General features: G+C 41.5%; 2 protein-coding genes across 5 annotated transcripts in view; one reads left to right on the top strand and one right to left on the bottom strand.

Annotated features, from left to right (window-relative positions):
• The window catches only part of SH3BP5 (SH3 domain binding protein 5), a 40,120-nt gene extending 23,454 nt beyond the window's left edge, over positions 1 to 16,666 (top strand). The window contains exons 4-9 of the mRNA XM_054992186.1: positions 4,624 to 4,788; positions 7,181 to 7,311; positions 8,754 to 8,796; positions 9,543 to 9,762; positions 12,001 to 12,258; positions 15,046 to 16,666. Of these exons, the coding sequence (XP_054848161.1) occupies positions 4,624 to 4,788; positions 7,181 to 7,311; positions 8,754 to 8,796; positions 9,543 to 9,762; positions 12,001 to 12,258; positions 15,046 to 15,224 (996 nt within the window). The 3' untranslated portion in view covers positions 15,225 to 16,666. The remainder of the gene's footprint in view (positions 1 to 4,623; positions 4,789 to 7,180; positions 7,312 to 8,753; positions 8,797 to 9,542; positions 9,763 to 12,000; positions 12,259 to 15,045) is intronic.
• Positions 16,667 to 18,682: 2,016 nt separating this feature from the next.
• CAPN7 (calpain 7) overlaps positions 18,683 to 22,095 on the bottom strand; it is a 28,680-nt gene continuing 25,267 nt past the window's right edge. For 3 of the 4 annotated variants that reach the window (XM_054991864.1, XM_054991867.1, XM_054991865.1), the window contains 4 exons: positions 21,815 to 21,877; positions 19,889 to 20,019; positions 19,200 to 19,292; positions 18,683 to 19,112 (listed from right to left, as the gene is read on the bottom strand). In XM_054991864.1, coding sequence (XP_054847839.1) covers positions 18,968 to 19,112; positions 19,200 to 19,292; positions 19,889 to 20,019; positions 21,815 to 21,877 — 432 coding nt within the window. In that variant the 3' untranslated portion in view covers positions 18,683 to 18,967. The remainder of the gene's footprint in view (positions 19,113 to 19,199; positions 19,293 to 19,888; positions 20,020 to 21,814; positions 21,878 to 22,095) is intronic. The other variant, XM_054991866.1, reaches the window with a different exon arrangement.

The following is a 22,095-nucleotide window of genomic DNA, read 5'->3' as shown; positions in this document are numbered from 1 at the left end:
GGAAGATGACGACTCTAATCTCAGGGATATTTAGGCAGCTGTTTTGACATGTGAACGGGCATTTGAGGACAAGCAGTAACATATCAGAAGGTAGTTTAAATGGTAGAGAGCAGGTGATTGAAGTTGGTGCTGGTGCAAGATCGAGGCAGACAAGATGAGGAAAGATGATAGTGGTGAGAAGTATGTGTAAAAGGCTGACCACTAGTTATACTTCTAAACCTGACCAGCTTTACCTTTCCAAAACAGTGATGGTGTGTAGAATTATGGGGAAAGTCCTTGGCTTTTAGCTGATTTAAAGTTGACTGCTGGGCTTCAGAGCAACATGAGTTTGGAAATAAATGAGTACACACTCTTTCTGAAATCCTGCATACTATTCTTTTTTTCTTTTCTATCAATCTAGCCAGGGGTAGTTAATGGTTAGGTAGTATACATTGCCTTAAAATGATTGTAAAATAAAGTTAGTGTTTGTTTTTTAAATTAATGAGGCATTTAAGATAAATTAACTTGCCACTACAACTTATCAGAATTTTTTTACCATATGTGTATGTGAGGGAAGCCCTACATTCAAGTTTCTATTACCATCGCCAAAATGTGAGTAGGGTTTTGCTTTACCTGGTCCATCTCTGCCCTAAAGTACCTGTATAGTTGCACCCTGCACTAGTCAATTTCTTTGACTTGCTGAAGGATGGTCAAGATAGCTTGGGTCTTATAGATGTATTTCTCAGTACTGATAGCTCAGCAGTTGTAATACTTTTGGACTTCAGTCAAAACTATATGGAACTGGAGTTGAGATATATGATACAGCTAAGAAGATGTAGCAGTGTCACAAATTAAAAGAGAATAGCTCATGAAGACAACTGATAGCCATCTTGGATAATCTGTTTTAACTTGATAACATGGTTGCTTTTACTTCTATGTACTATATTTTAAATTGTTTTATTCAGGGCTTTTTTTCAGCGGGAACACGGTGGAATGGAGTTATGGCACCTCTTAAAAATGGTCACATGGCCGGTGGCCCCGCCCCCTGATCTAAATTCCCCTCTGTCTGGAGATCAGGGGTCGGGGCCACTGGCCATGTGACCATTTCGCCAAGGGCAATTTAAACTTTAAACCCCCCCCCCTTGTTCCAGCTGACCCAAAGTGACATCATTGTGTGGTCTTCCACCACTGAGTTCCACCATCTCTTTTCCCAGAAAAAAAATCCCTGGTTTTATTGTTGTTAAAATGTTGTAACCAGCCTTGAACCAGCTTGTGGGGAGGGCAGGCAAAAATCAAATCAGTTTAATTAATTAATTAATTAATTAATTAATTAATTAATTAATTAATTAATTAGGAGGGAAAATAGAAAGTTCTTGCATATTTTATTTTCTTTGCACAGATATGGAATGACTAGATGTTGTATGTGTCACTGAAATCTCACTTATATGGCAAAAGAATCATAAAAGTGATCATTGGAGTTAAGCTTGCATCTATAGCTAACACCGGGTCTGTGTTCAGTAAGCGGCATAGGAAGCTGTATTATTTGGGCAGAACCAGAACCAGGCGTAATTTAAATTAAACAGAGAAAAAAAGGAAGCTCAAAATGCAGAAGATGAAGAAATGATAATATTGTCTCTAAGTTCCAGGCATATCTGACAAATTTTTTACATTCCTTCTCCTTTCAAATTGCTCTGAAACCACTTCCAAAGTGGGTAAATTCTGTGCTTAGGCTTGCTTAACAAAAATGCAGATGTTCAAAACCTTTATTAATTAGCATGTTTTACCAAAATTAGAGTAAATGAGGCTATAAATTTTTCTACTTGTTTTATAGATTCTATGTGTGTGTGTAAAATGTGCTAATCTTTTATCATAATCAATGGAGACGGAAACAAGTAAATATCTGAAAACTTACTTTGAGGTAGTAGGGTTGCCAGGTTCCCCGACCCCCCAGTTGGAGGTCAGAGGCCCGGCACCTACTGCATAGTTTCCCATGTTGCATGCATGCTGTGTGCGTGCACGAAGGTGTCACTTCCGGGAAGTGATGTCATTGCATGGATCATGTGCCACTCTGGGAGGGCTCCTGTGCTCATCAGGGGGCCGAATTGGGCCCAGTTTAACCCGAATCCGCCCACTGCAGAGTGCGGAAGCACTGCCGCACTCCGCAGCAGCTCTGTTTGGCCCGAATTAGGCTGCTGTGGATCACAGCAATGCTCCTGCGTGCCGCAGAGGCCTGATTTGGGCCTGAATCTGGCAGGAACATGCCGTGTCACTCGGGAGCATGTCCTGGGAGGTGCATCCCCCCCATCCCCCTGGCCAGGTAAGTGGGGGCGGGGGTTGAGGGTTCTAGCAGGGGATCCCCCAACCCTGGCGGGGGACAGGCATCCCTAGGTATCAGAACTGTATAACGATTCATTGTGAAGAAATCCAACCTTAATACATGATGGATCTTGCTATTCCTTTGCTGTTATGTAGGGTAGGCCTCGGTGACACAAACAAGCTGTAAAATAAGCTCTGATGGATTGGTATATCTTTTTCAAATATTTAAGATCTACCTCATTGACTACTTTTTATCCCAGCCCCTTTCATCCATGCTTGACTTGAATCTGTCAGTAATGGAGAAAGACAACATTCAATATCTGTAGCTAGAAGCAATATGGCTGCCTAGCAACCATGTTGTAAATGGCTCACTTGCAATACATGGCAAAATACCCAGTAAAGGGATCTTCCATTTTCAAGTATATAATATGAGAGATTGCATTCAAGGGGGAATTGGGCAAGAATATTACATGCATAGTCCAATATGTAGTAGTTTCACACAGTGCCATGGAGATGATGATAAACATCTGCAATTTTGTTCCTAATTTAGACTTAAAAAAATCGTTCTCATATTCCAGCATTTTATGGCAGATGAAGGGACCCTTGTGCATATATGTCTGTTCCCCGCAAGGCACACTACTGATTTATATGATGCATTATTTGGTTCTTTCTTGTACTTCAGAGGAAAACATTTTAAGGATGTAACTCTTTAAAATAATTAGCTTTCTTTTCTTTTTGTTCTGCTGTGGTAAGTAATCATCTGTCCTCTTTATTCTAATAAAGTCTGCTAAACAGAATTGTTCACAGATCAGGAAGCCCTAAATTAAAGAAAATGCTTCAATATTTCATTGCATTTCTTGTTTGTTTTTCAAAAACCCATTTTGAAAATCATTTAATGTTCAGTAGCTTTTTTTAAGAAGCAAGGGAAGGAGAAAAGAAATGTAATGATTATATTGCGGCAGTTTAGGTTTCTGTAGTGCATTGGGGAGGTTCTTTCCTCTTGGGGCGCAATAATAACAACAATTCTTAAGATGTATAGAGGCACGTTTCAAGTGTTCAAAGTAGAGATGAGCGGATTGTCTGTGGTTGGGGTGAGATTGGACCTGGGAGTTTGCTAGTTCACACTTTTGGCCCCTCCTAGGATTGCCACATGTTGAAATAAAAAATTCTGGTACCTGGACTGAGCCCAAAGCAGCTCTGGTGGTGGTGGTGGGGGGGGGGGTCTGATCACTTGTGGAGGGAGTGTGGATTTTTTCGCATCTATGAGCCCCTTCCTCTAGTTTGTTGTCAACCTTGGCCCCTGTACCACACTTCTTTTTTGGTAATGTGGCCAATGATTGTTTAAGGATTCTATGGCAATTATAATAGGCCATTTAAATATCTTATATAGCCAAAGGAATATAGCAGGTAACTTGCATGTGATGCATAAGTTAAGTATGGCAAGGCTGCTTTAAGATGCTACAGACATATACATTGCGGACTAGGGTTGCCGGCCCCCTGGTGGTGGTTGGGCATCCCTGCCTCTTGTTTCCTGCTTCCACTTCGAGCAGCAGTGGAAAAAAAATAAAAAAGGCCGTTGGGCTGATGGCGTGACATCAGTTCTGGGAAAAACCCAGAAATGACAACAGTTCTCTCTAGGAATCTCCAAAAACTCTATAGTTTTACCATTTTTTATTTTTCAGTTTTGCACATCTTGGGTTGGGGGGAAATGGACTTGCCTGATACTTTATACTTCATTGGTTTCAGAAGTATTTGCATGATTGTTGCCAAACCGAAAATTTCAGTGGATAAAATTGTGTTCTTTTGACCAACTGACAGGCAAACTCTAGATAGCAAAGGTACATACGGAATGATTGACTTTGTTGTGTCACATGTTCTCAAACTTTAAATAGAAATTGCTTTATTTTCTTTTTTAAAATACATGTGCTCTCTTTCCTTGCCCCTGCCCACCATCCCATGAATTTCTTTAGCCTAGCACTTACAACTTATGGCTGCCACTTGGAAGGTACTGGAAGATGTCAGCATCTTCATGCGATGGCTATATGCCATAGCGGAACTGCTGTCTCTCTGCCTAACTTAGTCAGAGTTTTTGGGAGACTGAATGAAAGAACTGTATGCTGAGAAATTATACTAGCAATAGCATTGCTTATTATTGCATATTGTGTTGAGTGTTAAATTTTAAAAAAATTAAAGTTGCTGTTCAGTGGCATTTAAGGATACAATTCATAATTGGGAGGGACCAGACACCCTCTCACCTTTCTAAATAAAACTTAGATTTGGCTCCTTAAGTTGGTTGTAATCTACCAACTTCTGAATCTCTCAATTTAGGCGCAGCTGGAAGCTCAGAAGGCCACACAGGATTTCCAGAGGGCCACAGAGGTGCTGCGGGCTGCTAAAGAGACCATTTCCCTCGCAGAGCAGCGGCTACTGGAGGATGACAAGCGTCAGTTTGATTCTGCCTGGCAAGAGATGCTCAACCATGCTACTCAGAGGGTAAGACCTTTATCAGGGTCATCTTGCGGTTGAGTATCAAGTGGAATGCTTGCGTATTGAGTGGAATACTTGGTTATTTGGGGCTGGAGGATAGGTGGGGATCCCAGGTCCCCCGGTGAGAGTGGGGGATCCTCCGCTCCCACTCCCTGCTCCCCGCCACCACTCACTTGACCAGTGTGTGGTGGGGGAGAGGTGGGAACAGGCTTCCTGGGAGCACTCCTGCACTTCGCAGCGGGCTGATTTGGGCCTCAAACAGGCTGAATTGGACCCGTTTGGGGCCAAAATCGGCCTGCTGCGAAGCACAGAAGCATTCCTGCCCTGTGCAATGATGTCACAATGATGTCCCATGAGCGCATGGGATATGTGCTCATAAAGACGTCCCCGAAGTTGAGGGCCAGTCTCCCCCTCTCATCAGGAAGGTAAGGGGATCTGGCAACCCTAATGGGGTTGATTGTCTTGTAGAATACTGGGTTCTCACATGCACTACTTCAGTGACAGCTGGTTTGTAGAAGTGAGAAGGAAATCAGCTGAATTTATTTGCACAAATGCTTTCCCTACTTCTAATATAATGTTTATATTGTAACTTATAGATCTCACAGTGAATATGGTGTAGAAATCCCACCACACTTTTCCAAACCAGGCTGTAAAAATCCAACATAGAAGTCTCTTCTTGGAATATTGTTTTTTTTTTTTTAAAAAAAATTGCACTTCCCACAAGAATTATATTGCTAGGTGGGGGAGGAGAAGTGTAATGGGGACCTCATCAGGTTCCTCAACCAAAAGGACACCAGACCAGAGTCCTCCAGATGTTGTTTGCCTGCTAATGACATCATTAATGCAAGCATGTCTGTGCTGGCAGTGATGGCTACAGACAATCAGAGCCACTACAGTCTAAGCTGAGACCGGATACCTCCTGGTCACATGTTCAGAGCTGCACTAATTTTAGTAGTGTTCTGTGATCTGTACTTTAGGTTTGGAAGCAGCCAGAAATGATCAGCTCCCTCTCTGCTGAGCAGCAGTGCTCCCCCTGCTTTAAAAACAGACATCTGATGAGAGACAACCATTCCTGCCCCCCCCCCTTAATAAGTCTGGTCCTACGCTTTTGCAGAGGAGTTAGCCGTGTTAGTCTTTGGTAGCAAAATCAAAAAGAGTCCAGTAGCACCTTTAAGACTAGCCAATTTTATTGTAGCATAAGCTTTCGAGAATCAAGTTCTTTTCGTCAGATGCATGGTACAGAAACTGGTCGTCTCTGTATCATGCATCTGACGAAGAGAACTTGATTCTCGAAAGCTTATGCTACAATAAAATTGGTTAGTCTTAAAGGTGCTACTGGACTCTTTTTGATTTTCCTACGCTTTTGGGCTCCCTAGACAGTATCCAGAGCCTGCTGTCCACCTGTGCTGTAGGAACTGGCAATGTTCTCCTCCATTTCTCTTTCTTTCTTGTAGTTAATGTTTCCAAGCAGCTCCAGCAATATTTAACCAGATGCTGGCCACTACTTTGTTTAAGTTAAGAAAGGTTTCTGCTTCTGTTCCTCAAGGTCCAAGTTATGACATTATCAGCATTTATTTATACAGAAGTCACCTATTATTATTATGTATTTGCATTTCAGCATCCTGAAATCAGAATTTTTTTTCAAGTGGTCATTAGTATGTCCTTAATGCGACATTACTTTAAAAGTGAGTGAATTCTAACTAAGCATTTGCAACTTCCATTTCCATTGCTTTTAGATGTCTCAACATCCTGTTAATTGAACTGACTTACATTATGTAATCTGCCTGAAGTCTCAGTGAGAAAGGCAGACTAAATAAATAATAAATTGCTTATTTATTTGTTTATGTATTTATTATAGAGATATCAGCAGTTTTCACACTGCTTACCGGGCACAGAACATCACGCCAAGCTCTCAGAATGACAGCATCTTCCTGGTGTGATTTCACGCGAGAACGGCAGGAAGATGAAATTGCATCAGGAAGACGCTGCTGTTCCGGGAGCTTGGCGCGATGTTCTGTGGCCAGTAAGCAGTGTGAAAATGGCCATTTATGCCTCTCATGTCTTAAGACTCAAACACACAAAATACAATAAAACTCCATTAACTGCCCTTCTGATGCCTGCAGCTTAAAACCCATTAATAGCCCTTGCAAATAGCCTTCCAGCACCTTCTAAAGATGGTGCTGTCTTCATATTCCATGAAGTGGGAGCCATTATAGAAGGAATATATTCCCACAGATGCTTTCTTGAGTGGGTGAACATGTGAAAAGTGCCAACCAGCATTTGACTCATGGGAACGTATGGGAAAAAATGGCCCTTTGGGGATGTGAAAAGAATCGTACATGACAGGCTTGAGGCTGCTTGAACTCCAAACTGTTTTTTGTTACCTTTTGCTGTAAAGGTCATGGAAGCAGAACAGACGAAAACCAGAAGCGAGTTGGTGCACAAGGAGACGGCAGCCAAATACAATGCTGCCATGAGCAGAATGAAACAGCTGGAGAAGAAACTGAAAAGAGCTATAAATAAATCCAAGTACGTGCGGCTGTTTGTGGCATATTATATGGACCACTTCACACATGCATGCAGACTTGCAACTGAATGCATGAACATTGTATGAACACACATGTTCGCTCTGTGAAGGCTCTTTGATACACGCAGATCATCCGTTGGTGTTGGAGTTATCAAGGAGCAAAAGCGAGAATAGGGCTAAAGAATGAAGGAGTTGTGGGGAGGGAAAATAAAAGGACTCTGGGAGCCTCAGCATCCTAGTTCAGGCAGCTGGGTGCTCCAGGGGAAGGCAGAAATGCTGCAAATAATAATGGAATTTGCACAGATGTTTGGCTGCATGTGCTTCTTGCCAGTTCTACAGCCACTGGCATTAAAAAGCCTGTAGTGATTTTTATTCCAAAACTTAGTTCGGTCATGAAAATACCTAAGTTATTGCCACGAACTCCAGGTATGTAAAGCAGGATATATAAAGGCTGTTGCATTTTTGTGTGTGTGTATTTCTGCAGTTTCTCAGAATTCACTATCCAGGCTGTACAATCAAAAACTAGCAAGACAGAGCTAATAAGCCTGTCTCTTGCAAAATAAAAAAGAACAGGCAAGTGAAGAATAATTTAAGGCTGCTTGGTTGTACTTAAACATTTCTCAGTCTAAACTTTTCCCCATGTTGTGTTGTAGAGCATGGGGAATGCTGCTGTGCATCTTATTCTTTTGTGTGCAGGTGTGGACAGCAATTTAAGCCCCTGAATTTTCAAGTGTTTAAGTGTGCTTAACTGCATTGTGTAGGATGCATTTATCCATGATGCTGCATCTGTGTAAATGCTGTCTGAGATTCTCTTTCTGTGCTTTCATACAGGCACTAGGGTAAGGCAGGGATCCTGCAGAACTTAGTAGTGGCTCTTTAATTTTTAAGCCTATTTTTAAAATACAAATTTAGTCTGAGAGCCCTTGGGACTAATCTTCCCTACGCTGTCAGTAACATAAGCAAGCCCTTGTGAGTCCATTGTGGTAAGGGCTTCTCTCCCAGACCCTGGGTGAGCAGTCTGCTGTCTTCCACCCCCTGAATTATGATACTGTTATGATTTGGCATCCTACCCACCCCCTAAGGAGTCTTGGCTACTACATCCAGTTTTCCCCTGCCATTTTGTTCTCACAACAGCCCGTGAGGGTAGGCTAGGTTGAGAGAGAGTGGTCAAAAGTCACTCCCATACATAACTTTCATACTGAGTTAGGATTTGATCCTGTTTCTAACTATGACTGCATCACACTAGAATAGATGATGCTGGTTCTCTATAGTAGCAGAACTGAGACGGAGGAAGAGGGGAGCAGAATTTGTTAGAAATAGTTGCATGTGAATTGATCATTTGCAAGAAAGACTTTTCAAGGATTGTCCAAAGTCTCTTTCTCTGTCCTTTAACCATGGATTTTTTCATTAAAAGTGGCTTTTTTCTCTTTTGCTTTCTCCACAGGCCTTACTTTGAACTTAAGGCAAAATACTATGTACAGCTAGAGGTATGTATCAAATACAATTACTTCCTCCACCCCAACAAGTGGATGTTGCAGAGCATGCCAAATCTAGATGGTATCTGTTTGCACACCGAAGGGCCCAAGTTTAATCCTCAGCATTTGCTGCTAGTCTGAGTAGGAAACACTGACCTTGATAGACGAATTGTCTGACTTGGAAAAAAAACACCCCTATTTAAATTCACACGAACATTCATTTCTTCTTTGTGTGGCTGCATTCTACTCCTGATCCGCTGATGTCTTAGTCCGTACAGGAAGATGCTTGTTAAGTTAAATGCCTGAGTGCAAGCAAGCCCTGAATGTAGTATTAAAGTTCTATTGCTTTCAGCGGCAGAACGCTGTCTGTCCTTAGCATTCTTTGAGTGAAATCGGTAGGATTCGACTTTGAACAAATTGTCATCTTGAGTAAACGCATTCAGGACAGCATACTTAGTTCACTCATCCCACATTTTATCCTCACAACAATCTTGTGTGGTAGGTTAAGCCAAGAGAATGTAACTGGCCTGTGGTCACCCTGTGAGCTTCATGGATGGCGTGTGATTTGAATCCAGGTCTCCCTGTTCCTAGTCCAACACTCTGTACTAGCACTGCAAGCTGACTTCAGATGCTGCATATCTGACACTTTTAAAACTTATGTCCCAGTAGCCTCAGTCAATGTAAATTTTGCTGTAATGATGAAATACTGCCTGGGTGATTTGTCTTAGTAAAGAAGTCTTTTCTGATTTCTTCATTAGCAATTAAAGAAGACTGTGGATGATCTTCAAGCAAAGCTATCCTTGGCAAAGGGTGAATACAAAACAGCCTTAAAGAATCTGGAGATGATCTCTGATGAGATACACGAGAGGAGACGGGCCTCTTCAATGGGGCCCAGAGGATGTGGGGTGGGTGCAGAAGGCAACAACGTGCCCGCGGAAGACCTGTTGGCATGCAAATTGGAGTCAGATAACATCTCCAGTAAGTATGCCTGTGGCTTCGGTTGCCAGGGGAAGAAATGTTCTACAATCATCTTGGGATATGAAAAAGTTGAACAAAAGAGGGACTATTCTTCAGGATCCCAGTATAAACTGAATGACTTACTAGCCCCTTCGGCACCAGGGACATAATTCCTCACTGTCCCTGAAGTCAAACTGAAAGGCATGGCATTGGCTTCTGTGTGGCCGTTTGTACCTCTCATGTTTGGTCAGCAGGGCTGCAGGGTTTTTTTTTAGTCTGCTCTGTGTCAAAATGAGTAGGGATCATGAGTACTTGTGTTGTTGTCGCCAATGCCATCATTTGTGGTGTCACAGCGCCTGCCCTTTCTTTTTTGCACATGTGCTGAATTGCTAGAGCATTGGATCAACCTATTTCCTGGATTTCAGCTTCTCCACCCTTCCATCCCTCCCTTTGTTGATCCTGATTTGCTGATTTTGCCTGTGCTCCTCTTTTTCCTTTTAAGGAACTCCACATGTGATTGGCTGTGAGAACTGCCTATTAGCCAGCCAAGCAGTGAAAACAATAGAGGAAGGGGGGAGTTCATGCGTGCACTTAAATCACTCACATGGACAAGGAAATGTTCTTTCCCAGAAACAAATATAAATATTTTTAAAAAGAAATTTTATTTTGAAATGATCATCTCATTGGAGCAACAATGCATTTCTGGCAAATCTCAGTTCCTGCCTCGTCTGTTGCCCCCAAGCATCTGAGCTGCTGTAGCACAGTGGTTAAATGGTTTGGTTGTGAATCAGCACTCTACTGGTTTGAATCCCACTACTGCCATGAGCTCAGTTGGTGGCCTTGGGTAAGCCACTCCTCTCAGCCCCAGCTCCCCAGCTGTGTTGTGGGGATAATAACAACACTATTTTGTTCACCACTCTGGGTGAGGCACTAATCTGAATAGAAGAGCAGTATATAAGCGCTGTTATTATTATTGTTTCTCCACCATGGGATAAAAAGAGAATATAAAACTTGGTATTAAAATCTTTATTTCTAGTATCCATATATTTAGCCTTCTATACATTATTCCCAGCCATACCTGCATGCTTTCAAACCAGCAATTCATCGAACCTGTGCTGGACTTAATTAAAAAAAAAAAAGAGGAAAGGGGAGGGGGGGAGGATGGAAAAGAGGGGAGAGGGAGTGGCTGGATAGACAAGTGTAGACAATCACAATGCAGTGGGCTGGCAGGGGGCAAGAGAGGGTAGGAAAAAGGATAGAACACACAAAAAAGGGAATAAAGTATGCACGGGGAAACAGCTGGCTGCAAAACAGATGTTAAAAAACTGTTGGGGTATAAGTGCTCCCATGAAAGCTGTAGAAAAGCCATGTAGTGGCCAGAGTGACTACTCATGGCAGCAGATTGGGTGCAGATGGTCACCAAAAAACCCCCCCGCTGCAGTATGGGAACTGAACTGGTGAAATTGACCTGTGTAGAAGGAGTTTCTGAACTACTATGGAAAATCATGTCCAGTTGTGAATTCTTTACATGGTTAAAATTTAGATATGCTTTATTGCCTTCCTTGTTTTCTGAAATCCACAGTAGTCTTGTTTTTAAATGGTCTACAGGCTTTGGAAATTGTAGATATTTAGACAGCAGGGTTGAAGCTACAATTCATCTTCATAAATGCTTTTGATTTCAGTACTGCTTTTTGTCAAGAAATGGATCAAATGTGCAGAAATATTGGTTTGAATTGTTACTGTTTTTCATTCTATGTTCTAAGCTGGCCCTGGTTGGAGCTGGAGTAGAGGCTTTGCCCCTCCCCTCTGCATGTGTAGCTTTTAACATCAGAACTAGCTAGAGGCATGAGCTGAAGGGCAAGTGTCAAGGGACTCTTGGGGTCTGGCTCTTAGCTTGTAGTCTGAGATTTCACAGACTCAGAAATCTATAGAACAGGCAAGATCCATAGTATTTTACAAATCTTAAAATAAATATATATGCATACTGCATAACATAAGCGTAACAAAGAAAGTTGTGCCTCTGTCGACTGATGTCTGAATATGTCCCTAGGTGCTGTATAGTTTCTTAGTTTTTCCCTAATTTCTGTGCTGGCCTTATAGCACAGGAAAAATGTTGTGTTTTAATGTATTGTAATTTTTAACTTCACCCTTTGGGGATAGGTGGGTGTGCAGTCTAAGTACAACCAGGGGTGTTGGTAAATAGATACTAAAGGGGGTATTATCTTTGCTAATTAACATTATCTTTGAATGTTCACACAGTGGCTTCAGAAGTATTTGAGGATGATAACTGCAACAGTTTTGTGTCTGAAGAAGACTCTGAAACACAGTCTGTATCCAGTTTTAGTTCAGGTCCAACAAGCCCTTTTGATATGACAACTCAGTTTCTCCCAGTGGTGCGACCTAGAAGCCTGGATCTCTCTAGCCCCATCTCACTGTCTGAGTTTGGGATATTTCCTCTACTCGGACCTCGGAGTGAATGCAGTGGGGCTTCCTCTCCTGAATGTGAAATTGAAAGAGGTAAGCTGGATTGGTAGAGCCGAGTATGGTTTGGTCTGTGTTGTCTGTCATTGCTGGCTCCTGCTAATAGCCAACTCCATATTCCCTTTCCGAACTGCACCTGAAAGAGCCTCCTCTCATAGGCATTCACTCCTGAAAGTAGAAACAAGGCCAGTTCTAAAAAGTCCAGAGGTCTAGGATTACCATGCTTGTCTGCAATCCCATTGTTGCTTCACCAGGTGCCTCTGAGTACTCCATGCATGGGCTTAGTCTAAGTAATTTCCCTCACCAGTCTGTTCTGTGTCTTCACCATCCTTAATTTGGACAAGCCCAATGTGCACATGATGTATTTGGTCACAGTGGGAAAAAGGGCTTACCTGCAGAAAAATTCCATGCCCACACCTTGGCCCCGTCATATTTATATACCTGCAATATATGTTGGCCATATGCCATATAAGCATCAGCTGGCCAGCAAAGCATTCATTTGTGTATGGGCTGGCACACATGGTACTAAGTTCATTTAAACATATGATAGAGCCACATGGAAAGCTTACAAATTAAGTCCTTTCATCATGCATCATTCAAAAATTAGACTAGAAGCTTTGAGCCTTATTGATTTGCCCAGCCTTCCCTGTTCTCATCCTGGTCTTTTTCTGGACCTTAATGCTGGAAGGTATTTCAGGGGAGATCACAGAATCACAGAGTTGGAAGGGGCCATACAAACCTCCTAGTCCAACCCCCTGCCCAATGCAGGATGAGCCTAAAGCATCCCTGACAAATATTCATCCAGCCTCTTCTTGAAAACTGCCAGTGAAGGGGAGCTCACCACCTCCCTAGGCAGCTGATTCCACCTTTGAACTACTCTGACCGTGAAAAAGTTTTTCCTAATATCTAGCCAGTACCTTTCTGCATGTAATTTAAGCCCGTTACTTCAAGTCCTATCCTCTGCTGCCAACTGGAACAGCTCCTTTCCCTCCTCCAAATGACAGCCTTTCAAATATTTAAAGAGAGCAATCATGTCCCCCCCTCAAATCTCCTCTTCTCCAAACTAAACATTCCCAAAGCCCTCAGCCTTTCCTCGCAGGGCTCAGTCTCCAGACCCCTGATCATCTTCGTTGCTCTCCTCTGCACCCTCTCAATTTTGTCCACATCCTTTTTGAAGTGAGGCCTCCAGAACTGCACACAATACTCCAGGTGCAGCCTGACCAAGGCATTATAGAGAGGGACTATGACCTCCTGCGATTTTGATGCAATGGCTCTTTTGATAGAACCCAAGACTGAGTTTGCCTTTTTTTGCCACTGCATCATGTTAACCTGCAATCGTAAGCCTCCCTTCATTCGTAGTGTGAAATCATTCTGTGACTAGAGCTTTAATTCAGTCCGTTGATATGTAATTATAAGAAATCCCTAAGTACTTATGCTCATCAGCTAAAGTTAAAAAGCGAGAATGTGGTCTAGTACAGCAAGAGATTTCCAGACAAAGGTAATTCAGTGAAGAGACTGTGAAAATTTATCTAAAAATAAGTCACCAATTTGGCAGTAACAGGCTGTAACTAATAGATGGAACAATACTCAAGGGCATTAGAGATCACAGATTTGTTGCTGCATGATGAAAGGAATATTGAAAGTGTACCAGTAAGCAAGCCCATTGATCACAACTGTAAAAAAAATTCAGTTGAAATGGGAAACTCTTGGTTGAAATGCTGTGGTTTGTATTCAAATATATAATTTATAGTGTCACAGTAAAAACTTGTGCTATTTGCTGAATAAAGCCTGATGCTGCATTTCATCTTTAACCTGTTTCTGAGAAGTTCAGGCTCAAAGGTTAATCTACTTCTGTGTTCAGACAGAGCCAGTTACAATATAATCTTATGGCAGCTTTAGTTATGGAAGGAGAGCCACAGGAGTGGATATGCAATGGCTACTGCATTTTGCCTTCTGTGCTCCCAATCTAACATTCAAAAAGGAAAGCTGCACATCTTACCTGTGCTGGGATGCGTGAGTTGTGTCTGTATCTGATGTCTACGTATCTTTCATGCAGCAAGATTCCTAACATCCCACTTTAGGTATCACATTGGAAGTACAAAAAGCACATTTGCATGATGATCCCCCTATGGTTGTTGGCTTATTGAAGCAGTAGGGTGAGTGGGGTTTGCCTAAGGCTTTTCTTCCTGGGAGCATCATGTACTACCTTCATGTTGAAGCATGAAAAAAGAGAACAGTTGACATCATGTAGCATAGAACTTGGTTGTTACATATAAACTCCATCTCCATCTGAATGGTTCCATTTTAAATTTCTCAACATCTGTGGATGATCTTTATGACATCATCTAACTTGCACATTTGATGCAATGAACATGTAGAGATGAAGAGAGGTCCCACACTGCTTGAAGCCCTTAAATACCTATGTGAACATGACCCTTGTCTCTGTGATGATGGGATAATCGCATAAGATCCAACCTTATGTGAGTTAAAAAGATGCTATCCATTCCCAGTCTGGATATGGACAAGGAGGAAGGGCTTTTTATGAAATGAGCGGAAATGTGATTGATGGATGCAGCAACATAATTTGCAGCTGGGCCTCAGTTAAAGTATCAAGAGCCGTAATAGCACTAGATAAATCTGGAATCTGGCCACATTGCCCGAGATGACTGGATGGAGGAGGGAAGAAACATCACTGTAATCCATTAGGCTTTGAACTAGTAAGAACGATTCTTTGATTTCATGTTAAATTACCTCCAGTCTGTTGTAGCAAAATTACTTCCATTTAAGTTTAAGCTGCATAACCTTTCCATTTTGACTTCACAGGAGACCGGGCGGAAGGGGCAGAAAACAAGATGCTTGACAAAGTGAACAAGAACAGGAGCAGCAGCACCAGCTCTTATTCCAGTGGTCCAACGTTGAATGCACCGCTACAGCTTGCCCTTCAATATTTGAAAATCAAAGATGGGATTTGTGCGGACAGAAAAACAGCGCAGATTGGCTGAGCTCTTGTCCCGTTTGGGGCTCAAGAGAAATCCTAAATTATTTATACACAAACCTCTTCTGAATGTCAGAAGAACCTTGTGCCAATAACTATTTAATATATGCCAAATCTTTTAAGCATTTACTTCTTGAAACTGCACTAAGAATTACATCAGTGTTGAGGGCTGAAGCTGATTTTTTTTAAAAAAAGAAAGTAATGACGGAAATCTGTAACGTGTTATCAGCTGCGTTTGTTCTACTTCACAGCCTTTGTAACATGTTTCGTAGCAGTTTGGCAGAAGCAATAACTAGGACTGTCCTTCGTATGGAGTTCTGTGCTCACCTGGGATCCAAAGGACAAGCGAAACATTTGGGAGTTGCTGGTGTCCGTTTTGTTGGCAGGTATCCATTTTGTAAACTGGGGCTGCTGTCTAGACACAGTTGAATTCCAAAGTGCCAGTGGCATATCCTTTTAAAACACACTGTATTTTAATGTCTGCATTATGGTCAAATAGTAGAACTGTTATACTGTGGATTGTAAGAGGAAGCTGTTGCATGTGGCCAATCTAGAAATCTTTCCTCTACTTTCAGAGCTCATAAAATGATGGGCAAAATCATACCTTGAAGGTAACCTTAAACGTGAATGTTAGATACATGATCCTTCTATCATTTTAGATTTGGATTGGGAGTTAAAATTCTAAATCTGGCAATCAAAATGAAATGTACACGTTGGACTGTGTTTATCATTGTGACACACTTTTTTTTTCAGCACTTCATTATTGTGACTTTGACCCCTCATTTAGGCATGGATAGGAAAATATTATTTTAAATCTTGGCCTACCAAGTAAAAAAGAAGGGAGATATGCATGAAGGGATAGCATCTTTGCAAGTTAGAGCATTTCTGTAAGTTATCATGTATAGGACTATTAGAGTATTTAGAGTAATGGTAGCATCTCTTGAGCACAACAGCTGAGTAAGACTGGAAGGAGTTTGGGGCATGCTTCAGCAGTGGCTGTTATAGTAGAGAATTGGGTAGTTTTGCTAATCAGGGGTAGTTAAAAAGTAGGATTTTCTTTGATAGTAATTTCTTAAATTTCCATATGTCATCCCCCAGATCTAACTTATTTATTTAAAGGGTTTAGCATCTCCCCCCCCCGAACTCTGATTCTCAGCTTACAATCTTGTTGTATTTAGTCCCTATTATAGCTTGTATAAGTAGTCTGAGAACAAATGTAAACTCCTTTACACTACAGTAAACTCTTCCTCCACTCTTGATTTTGTTTTCATGTGTAATACAGCCATTAAATGGCTTTTTAAAAAATGCTTTAGAAACCCCTTTTTAAAACTTGTTACCTGAGTGTTCTAAAATATACCCGTCTTCCATTTGTGCTTTTGGCATCTACTTCAGTTAAGGAAACAAATTTTGCAAGTGCCAAATGGAATAATAAAGTGAAAACTAAAGAGATTGACTGTAGTTCTTGTGGTATGTTCAGAGACCTATACAGAAAGGTGCCTAGAGTACGATGATATCTGGTTGTAGTCCTGTGGTGCATCAAATGTGGAACTTTTAAGTAACATTTCTATATCCTGAATAAGCCCCTTGGTTCAACCCTCAGTGAATTATTGGCACCTTGTGGCCAGCAGTGTATCTGGGTATATTGGGTACTCTGGGATGAGAAGCCACACTGCCTGTCTTGCTAGTGGTAGTTGCTGTGGTCAACAGTTGATTCTGTATTGTATTAAAGCACCTTCATAGAGCCATTTACATACTTCCTGCTTTATCAAAAGTACAATGGAACTGGACATTTAGTTGACACCAGTGCTGCGGTTAGTAAGTGGTGCCCAAAAATAAAGCTATACAATACTTGAACGCAGTCTCCCATGCACACCTTCGTGCTTGAAGAAAGCACATATATACAGCACATAGCAGTTCAGATACTAGGCTGTATCATTGGAAGGGGTCTTAACAGCCCAACTGCCTGCTGCATGCCTGGTCTCTGCTTAAAATCCTCTGGGCAAGTTCTCCCCCACCCTCACCAGGTTTACTGTATTGCCCTTAACTGTTAAGGAGTTTCTCCTACCACCTTTCAGCTGAGATCTACTGTCATTATTTTATACCCTTTAGACCAAGACCTTGCCCTGTTCTATTTAACAGCCCTTCAGGTATTCGAACAGTGCAATTATGTCCCTTTTTTAGTCTTTTCTTCAGGCTAGTCATAAAATGATGCTATTGGGTCTGTAATACATTATGATTGCTGGGCATGGCTAAATGAGATTCTCCTCCCTTGAAATGCAGCATACAAAATAATGGGCTAGAACAAAGCCTCCATAGTTAGGCATGTGTGTGGTTGACTTCTGGCATTCTTGGTTAACCTAGCAAGCATTGAAACTTTAAGACTTGGCCTTTGAGTGTGACTCAACTGGGCCTTGCAGTGAACAGTGCCCATAGGTTTCTGACCATTGCACTGGGGTACAGGTAGAAGAACTGGAACATGCCCTATAGAAAGCCTGACAGCATGTACCTGCCCCACCACCAACCAGGAATTTCTGTTATGTGTACATGCAGCAAGATATCTGTGAAGCTACAGGATTCATACTACCCTAAACTGAATGCAGTCCATGATCATGAAAAGGCTCAAGACATATTGATGTAGCTGTTGCTTTGTACTGTTGACTTATTTGCTGTCAAAGCTCCAGCTGTAACTTTCATCTGACTAATTACCCTGCAAAGCAGATAAGCTGCAAATTACTGGCAATCCCCATAGCAGGCTTCAATTCCCACTAGCCCATATGGCTCATCACAGTACAGCAATTACAAAGTACATGATTTAATATTTCTTTTCAAAGGCAGCTATCACTTGAGATTATACTAAAAAATAAGCTTTTACTGTCACGTCGTGCAGTAACATCACAGTAACAAAGCTGTACATATATGCACATTTATGAGTGAGAATACCAGCGTTTTCTTAAACACACACTCTTAAGGGGAAAGGGTGCAGGTTTGTTTGAAACAAGCTAGTGAGATAAGATTATAAAACCAGGTGAGTTATACTCTGGTCTAGAAGAGCCTGTATATAGAATGAGGCTCATTCCCCCTCCCCTTGTGTAGGATAGACAAGAGTATAACTTGTTGTGACCCATTAGGGTGCCAATGTGTGATATATCAGATCCAAAATATAAAGCTATAAATAATATGCCCAGTGTGTTGCATATGCAGTTCTCTCCCATGATGCTGATGTGGTTTTGGGCTTAGCAGCGCACACACAGCAACACACGACACTCTTGAACTCTGCCTGGGTAGTATCTCTCTACTGCTGCAGGTACCAGAGGCTGGTATCCAGTGTAGTGAGAGAAAATATTTCCATTCCCAGAGAAAGGCAAATGATTGAGCAATACCCACCATCTATTTGAAGGAAGGGGTTAACAAGGTGGTTCACAGAAAAGGAGAAAGACTGACACTTTAAAAACCAAAGCCAGATGATAAAAATATAAAGTGCTTATACTCTTACAAATTAATTACACCAGCAAGTTAAGAGTTACTGAAGCACTCTCCTTGCCTGCTGTCATGTTTGCCACAATTCAGAATTAATGTGGGCAGGACAAAAAGCTTCATGCTTCCTCTCTGAAAGATTGGTATGGTGTGTGACTTTAAAAAAAAGTTCCTTTTTGTGCATCTCCAGCTAAGCATTTTCTTATTGTTGGCTCTCCTGTGAAGCAAGCAACCAGGTAGCTCTGCCATTTCTGAGAAAAAACATGCCAGACTTCCTCACTGTAACTGCGATGTCTTAACTGTAGAACTGCTGTTGAAGTCCAAGAAAAAAGGTCCTTCTTGCTGAGGAAGAAAGGTACTGGCAATAATATTGTAAACTCCAGCGGGTACCGCCTCAATTTCCAAGTAACAAAATCCACACCTGGGGAAGAAAAAGGATAAAAATTAATAAAGATCTAATGTAGTATGTATCAAGAAAACACACTGGATCAAATGCGATAGTTCTTACCTGTAGTCACCACTATTCTTCTTCTGAAAGCCTGAGGGACCTGGGTCTCCTATGGTGGAGACTGTCACAACTTCAAAGCCAACACTGTACTGCCTACAAGCAAAATCAGAAGTTTTCACTACCTTCTGGTCACCACTGGCTATATAGAGTGTATTATGGACCTTATGCTATTCATCTTATAGAATTCTGTGTATTGGGAAGGGCTGTGGGCTCAGAGCCAAAGCATCTGCTTTGTATGCAGAAGGTCCCAGACTTGATCCTCAGCATCTCCAGTTAAGCCTCAAGTAGCAGGTGATGTGAATACCCTGGAGAGCCACTGCCAGTCTGAATAACCAACACTGACTTTGATGGACCAGTCAGCTGATTCAGTAGTATTCTATGATACGACTCATGTTATTCAAGTGCAAAGTTTGCTACTACTGAATATAATGGTTTTGTTTAAAAAAAAGTTCTTGCCCTTATGATGCATCAGAGCGATGGCTGGTTAACTCTTAGAAACTAGGGGGGGGGCATGCTAATCTAGATGGGGGGGGGGGCTTTACTGTCCCACTCTTTGCCGCTTCTTATAATGAACACAAAGTGAGTCTAGCGTGTAGCACCAGGAACAGCATAATTACCCAACAAGCTGCCTTAATGGCTGTGGACAAGCTAAGCATTCTATTTTACCACTGGCTTCAATTTGTGCAAACCTTGGTCCTCTTAGCTCTATTAGGAGTGGCCCAGTCTTGTCCAGCTGGAACTGGTATATAGGATTGTTCTTGAAGCTGTCTCTGAAATTCCCACATCCGCCAGCACTCTGACCTTTCCACTGCCCATTCACCTATAGAAGAGCAAGCCAGAGGGTTTCTTTAGAATGCAGATTATGTTCTCTTTTTGAAATCCCTAGTTACTCTTTAAACACCACCTCACTAGCTTTTATGCTAAAGTCAAGTTTATTCTAAAGCACAGTTCATGTCCAGTTCTTGATATGTTGACAGTATGTATTCTCATGGGAAATGACAGCGAATGATACGTAAGAAAAGTTAAGTCATCTAATGTAGGATCCAAACTAAGTTCAGTGGGGTAGCTGCATTAATTTATTGAAGCAAAACAAAAGAGATGCACAATGGCACCTTAAAGATTAACATTTATTCCAGTATGCGCTTTTGCCAAATATAGCTCACTTCTTCAGATACCAAATAATATTTCTTCTGTTATATCTGAAGAAATGAGCTCTGTTTTTCAAAAGTTCATAACGGAACAAATGTTAGTCTTCAAGGTGCCACTGTCAGATCCTTTTCAGGCACACAATTCTATAAAACTGAGAGCCAGTCTGGTGGGACTCTGGAGAGCCGGGTTTGATTCCTCACTCCTCCACATGAAGCCAGCTGGGTGACCTTGGGCTAGTCACAGTTCTCTGGAGTTCTCTCAGCCTCACCGATCTCACAAGACTGTTTTGTTGTGGGGATAATAATGACATACTTTTTAAACTGCTCTGAGCGGGTGTTAAGTCATCCTGAAGGGCAGTATATAAATTGAATGTTGTTGTTATTATAAATTGAATAAAAATCTTAAATGATTTTATTTGCATATCTATACCTTATGATCTCCACTAATATTTAGTTCCTGTGGTTGTCAAATAAACCACAATAAAATGGAAAAATAACCACAGAATGATTGGCAGAAAATCTTTAAAGCACTGGTAAGTTTAGCAGCTTTAGATATAAACAACATAGTTTATTTAAAAACAAGTACCATAAAACATAACAGTAAAAGGCAAGCAATGGGAAAGAAAAATAAAGGATAAAATCCTCAGGAAGATGCTTAGGCAAGACAGATTTTAAACTGGTGCTGAAAATTCAAAAGTCTTGTTGCTGGATGTAAGGAGGACAGGCTACAATCGGGGTACTGAAACCAAAAAGGCTCTGCTCTTTTAGTTACCCATAGTACTTCATAAAATGGTGGACTATGGAGCACAGACTGCAGATCTCAGTTGGGGGAGGGAGGGGGGGAGAGGCCCAGAGACGTTGGTAATAAACAGCACTTTGTATTGAGTCTGGGGGAAAAATGGCAGCCTGTGTAATTAAAAAAAAATAACTAGTGAGGTAAGTTTTCTTTAGTGCCAGTCAGCAAACTTGTTACTGAATTCAGTATTAACTGGAGCTTCCAATAAGTCTTCATATATTCTTTGAGACACGTTGTCGAACATTCCCTAGACTCTGGCAGCAGAAAGGAGCCTAGAGTGGGGAAATGGCATTTTAAATATGCTTTAAGGATTAGATTATGCCACAGCCATCTGAGCTGTTTTGATCACAGCAGTGTTTCAACAAGCTGGGGTATTCTCTTGCAAGGAGTCTACCTTCTTGCCTATCCAACTGGATGGACTCCAACAATGCTGGCCACGTGAAGAAATTTTATGGAGGTAAAAAATGACTATTCCAAATCATCCAAGTGATCACAGGATGAATGGAGCTAAAATTCCCCCACAATGGGTATTTGGCACAGCTAGGATTTAATGCCGACGCTTAACGAAGACCCTTAAAAACAGTGAGAAACTTGCATTGTATTGTCTAGGTCCACCCATGGATAAACTGCATTCATTAAGACGACGATAAATGTATTTAATTATTGCTTACCCGTTTGGACATGGTATATGGGGTTGGGATCTTTGAGAAGGCGAACTTGCACACTGAATACACCTGAAAGAGTTTTTTAAGAAGAGCTTAGCTCAGTGTATCATGAGATCAGAAGAAGGGTTAGTTGTTAGGGATTATCATTTAGTAGGAAAATATGAAGTACCCAAACAAAGCTGAAACTTATTTTGTTTGTTCTTTATTACAGAAAAACACTTCCCACATCTATGCAAATTTCTGCAAACACACATTAACTTTTGCACACAAATATATATTTGCATAAC

This window comes from Eublepharis macularius, chromosome 11 (assembly GCF_028583425.1).
Source record: "Eublepharis macularius isolate TG4126 chromosome 11, MPM_Emac_v1.0, whole genome shotgun sequence".
Classification (NCBI taxonomy): domain Eukaryota; kingdom Metazoa; phylum Chordata; class Lepidosauria; order Squamata; family Eublepharidae; genus Eublepharis; species Eublepharis macularius.
This window is presented reverse-complemented; position numbering and strand designations above follow the sequence as displayed.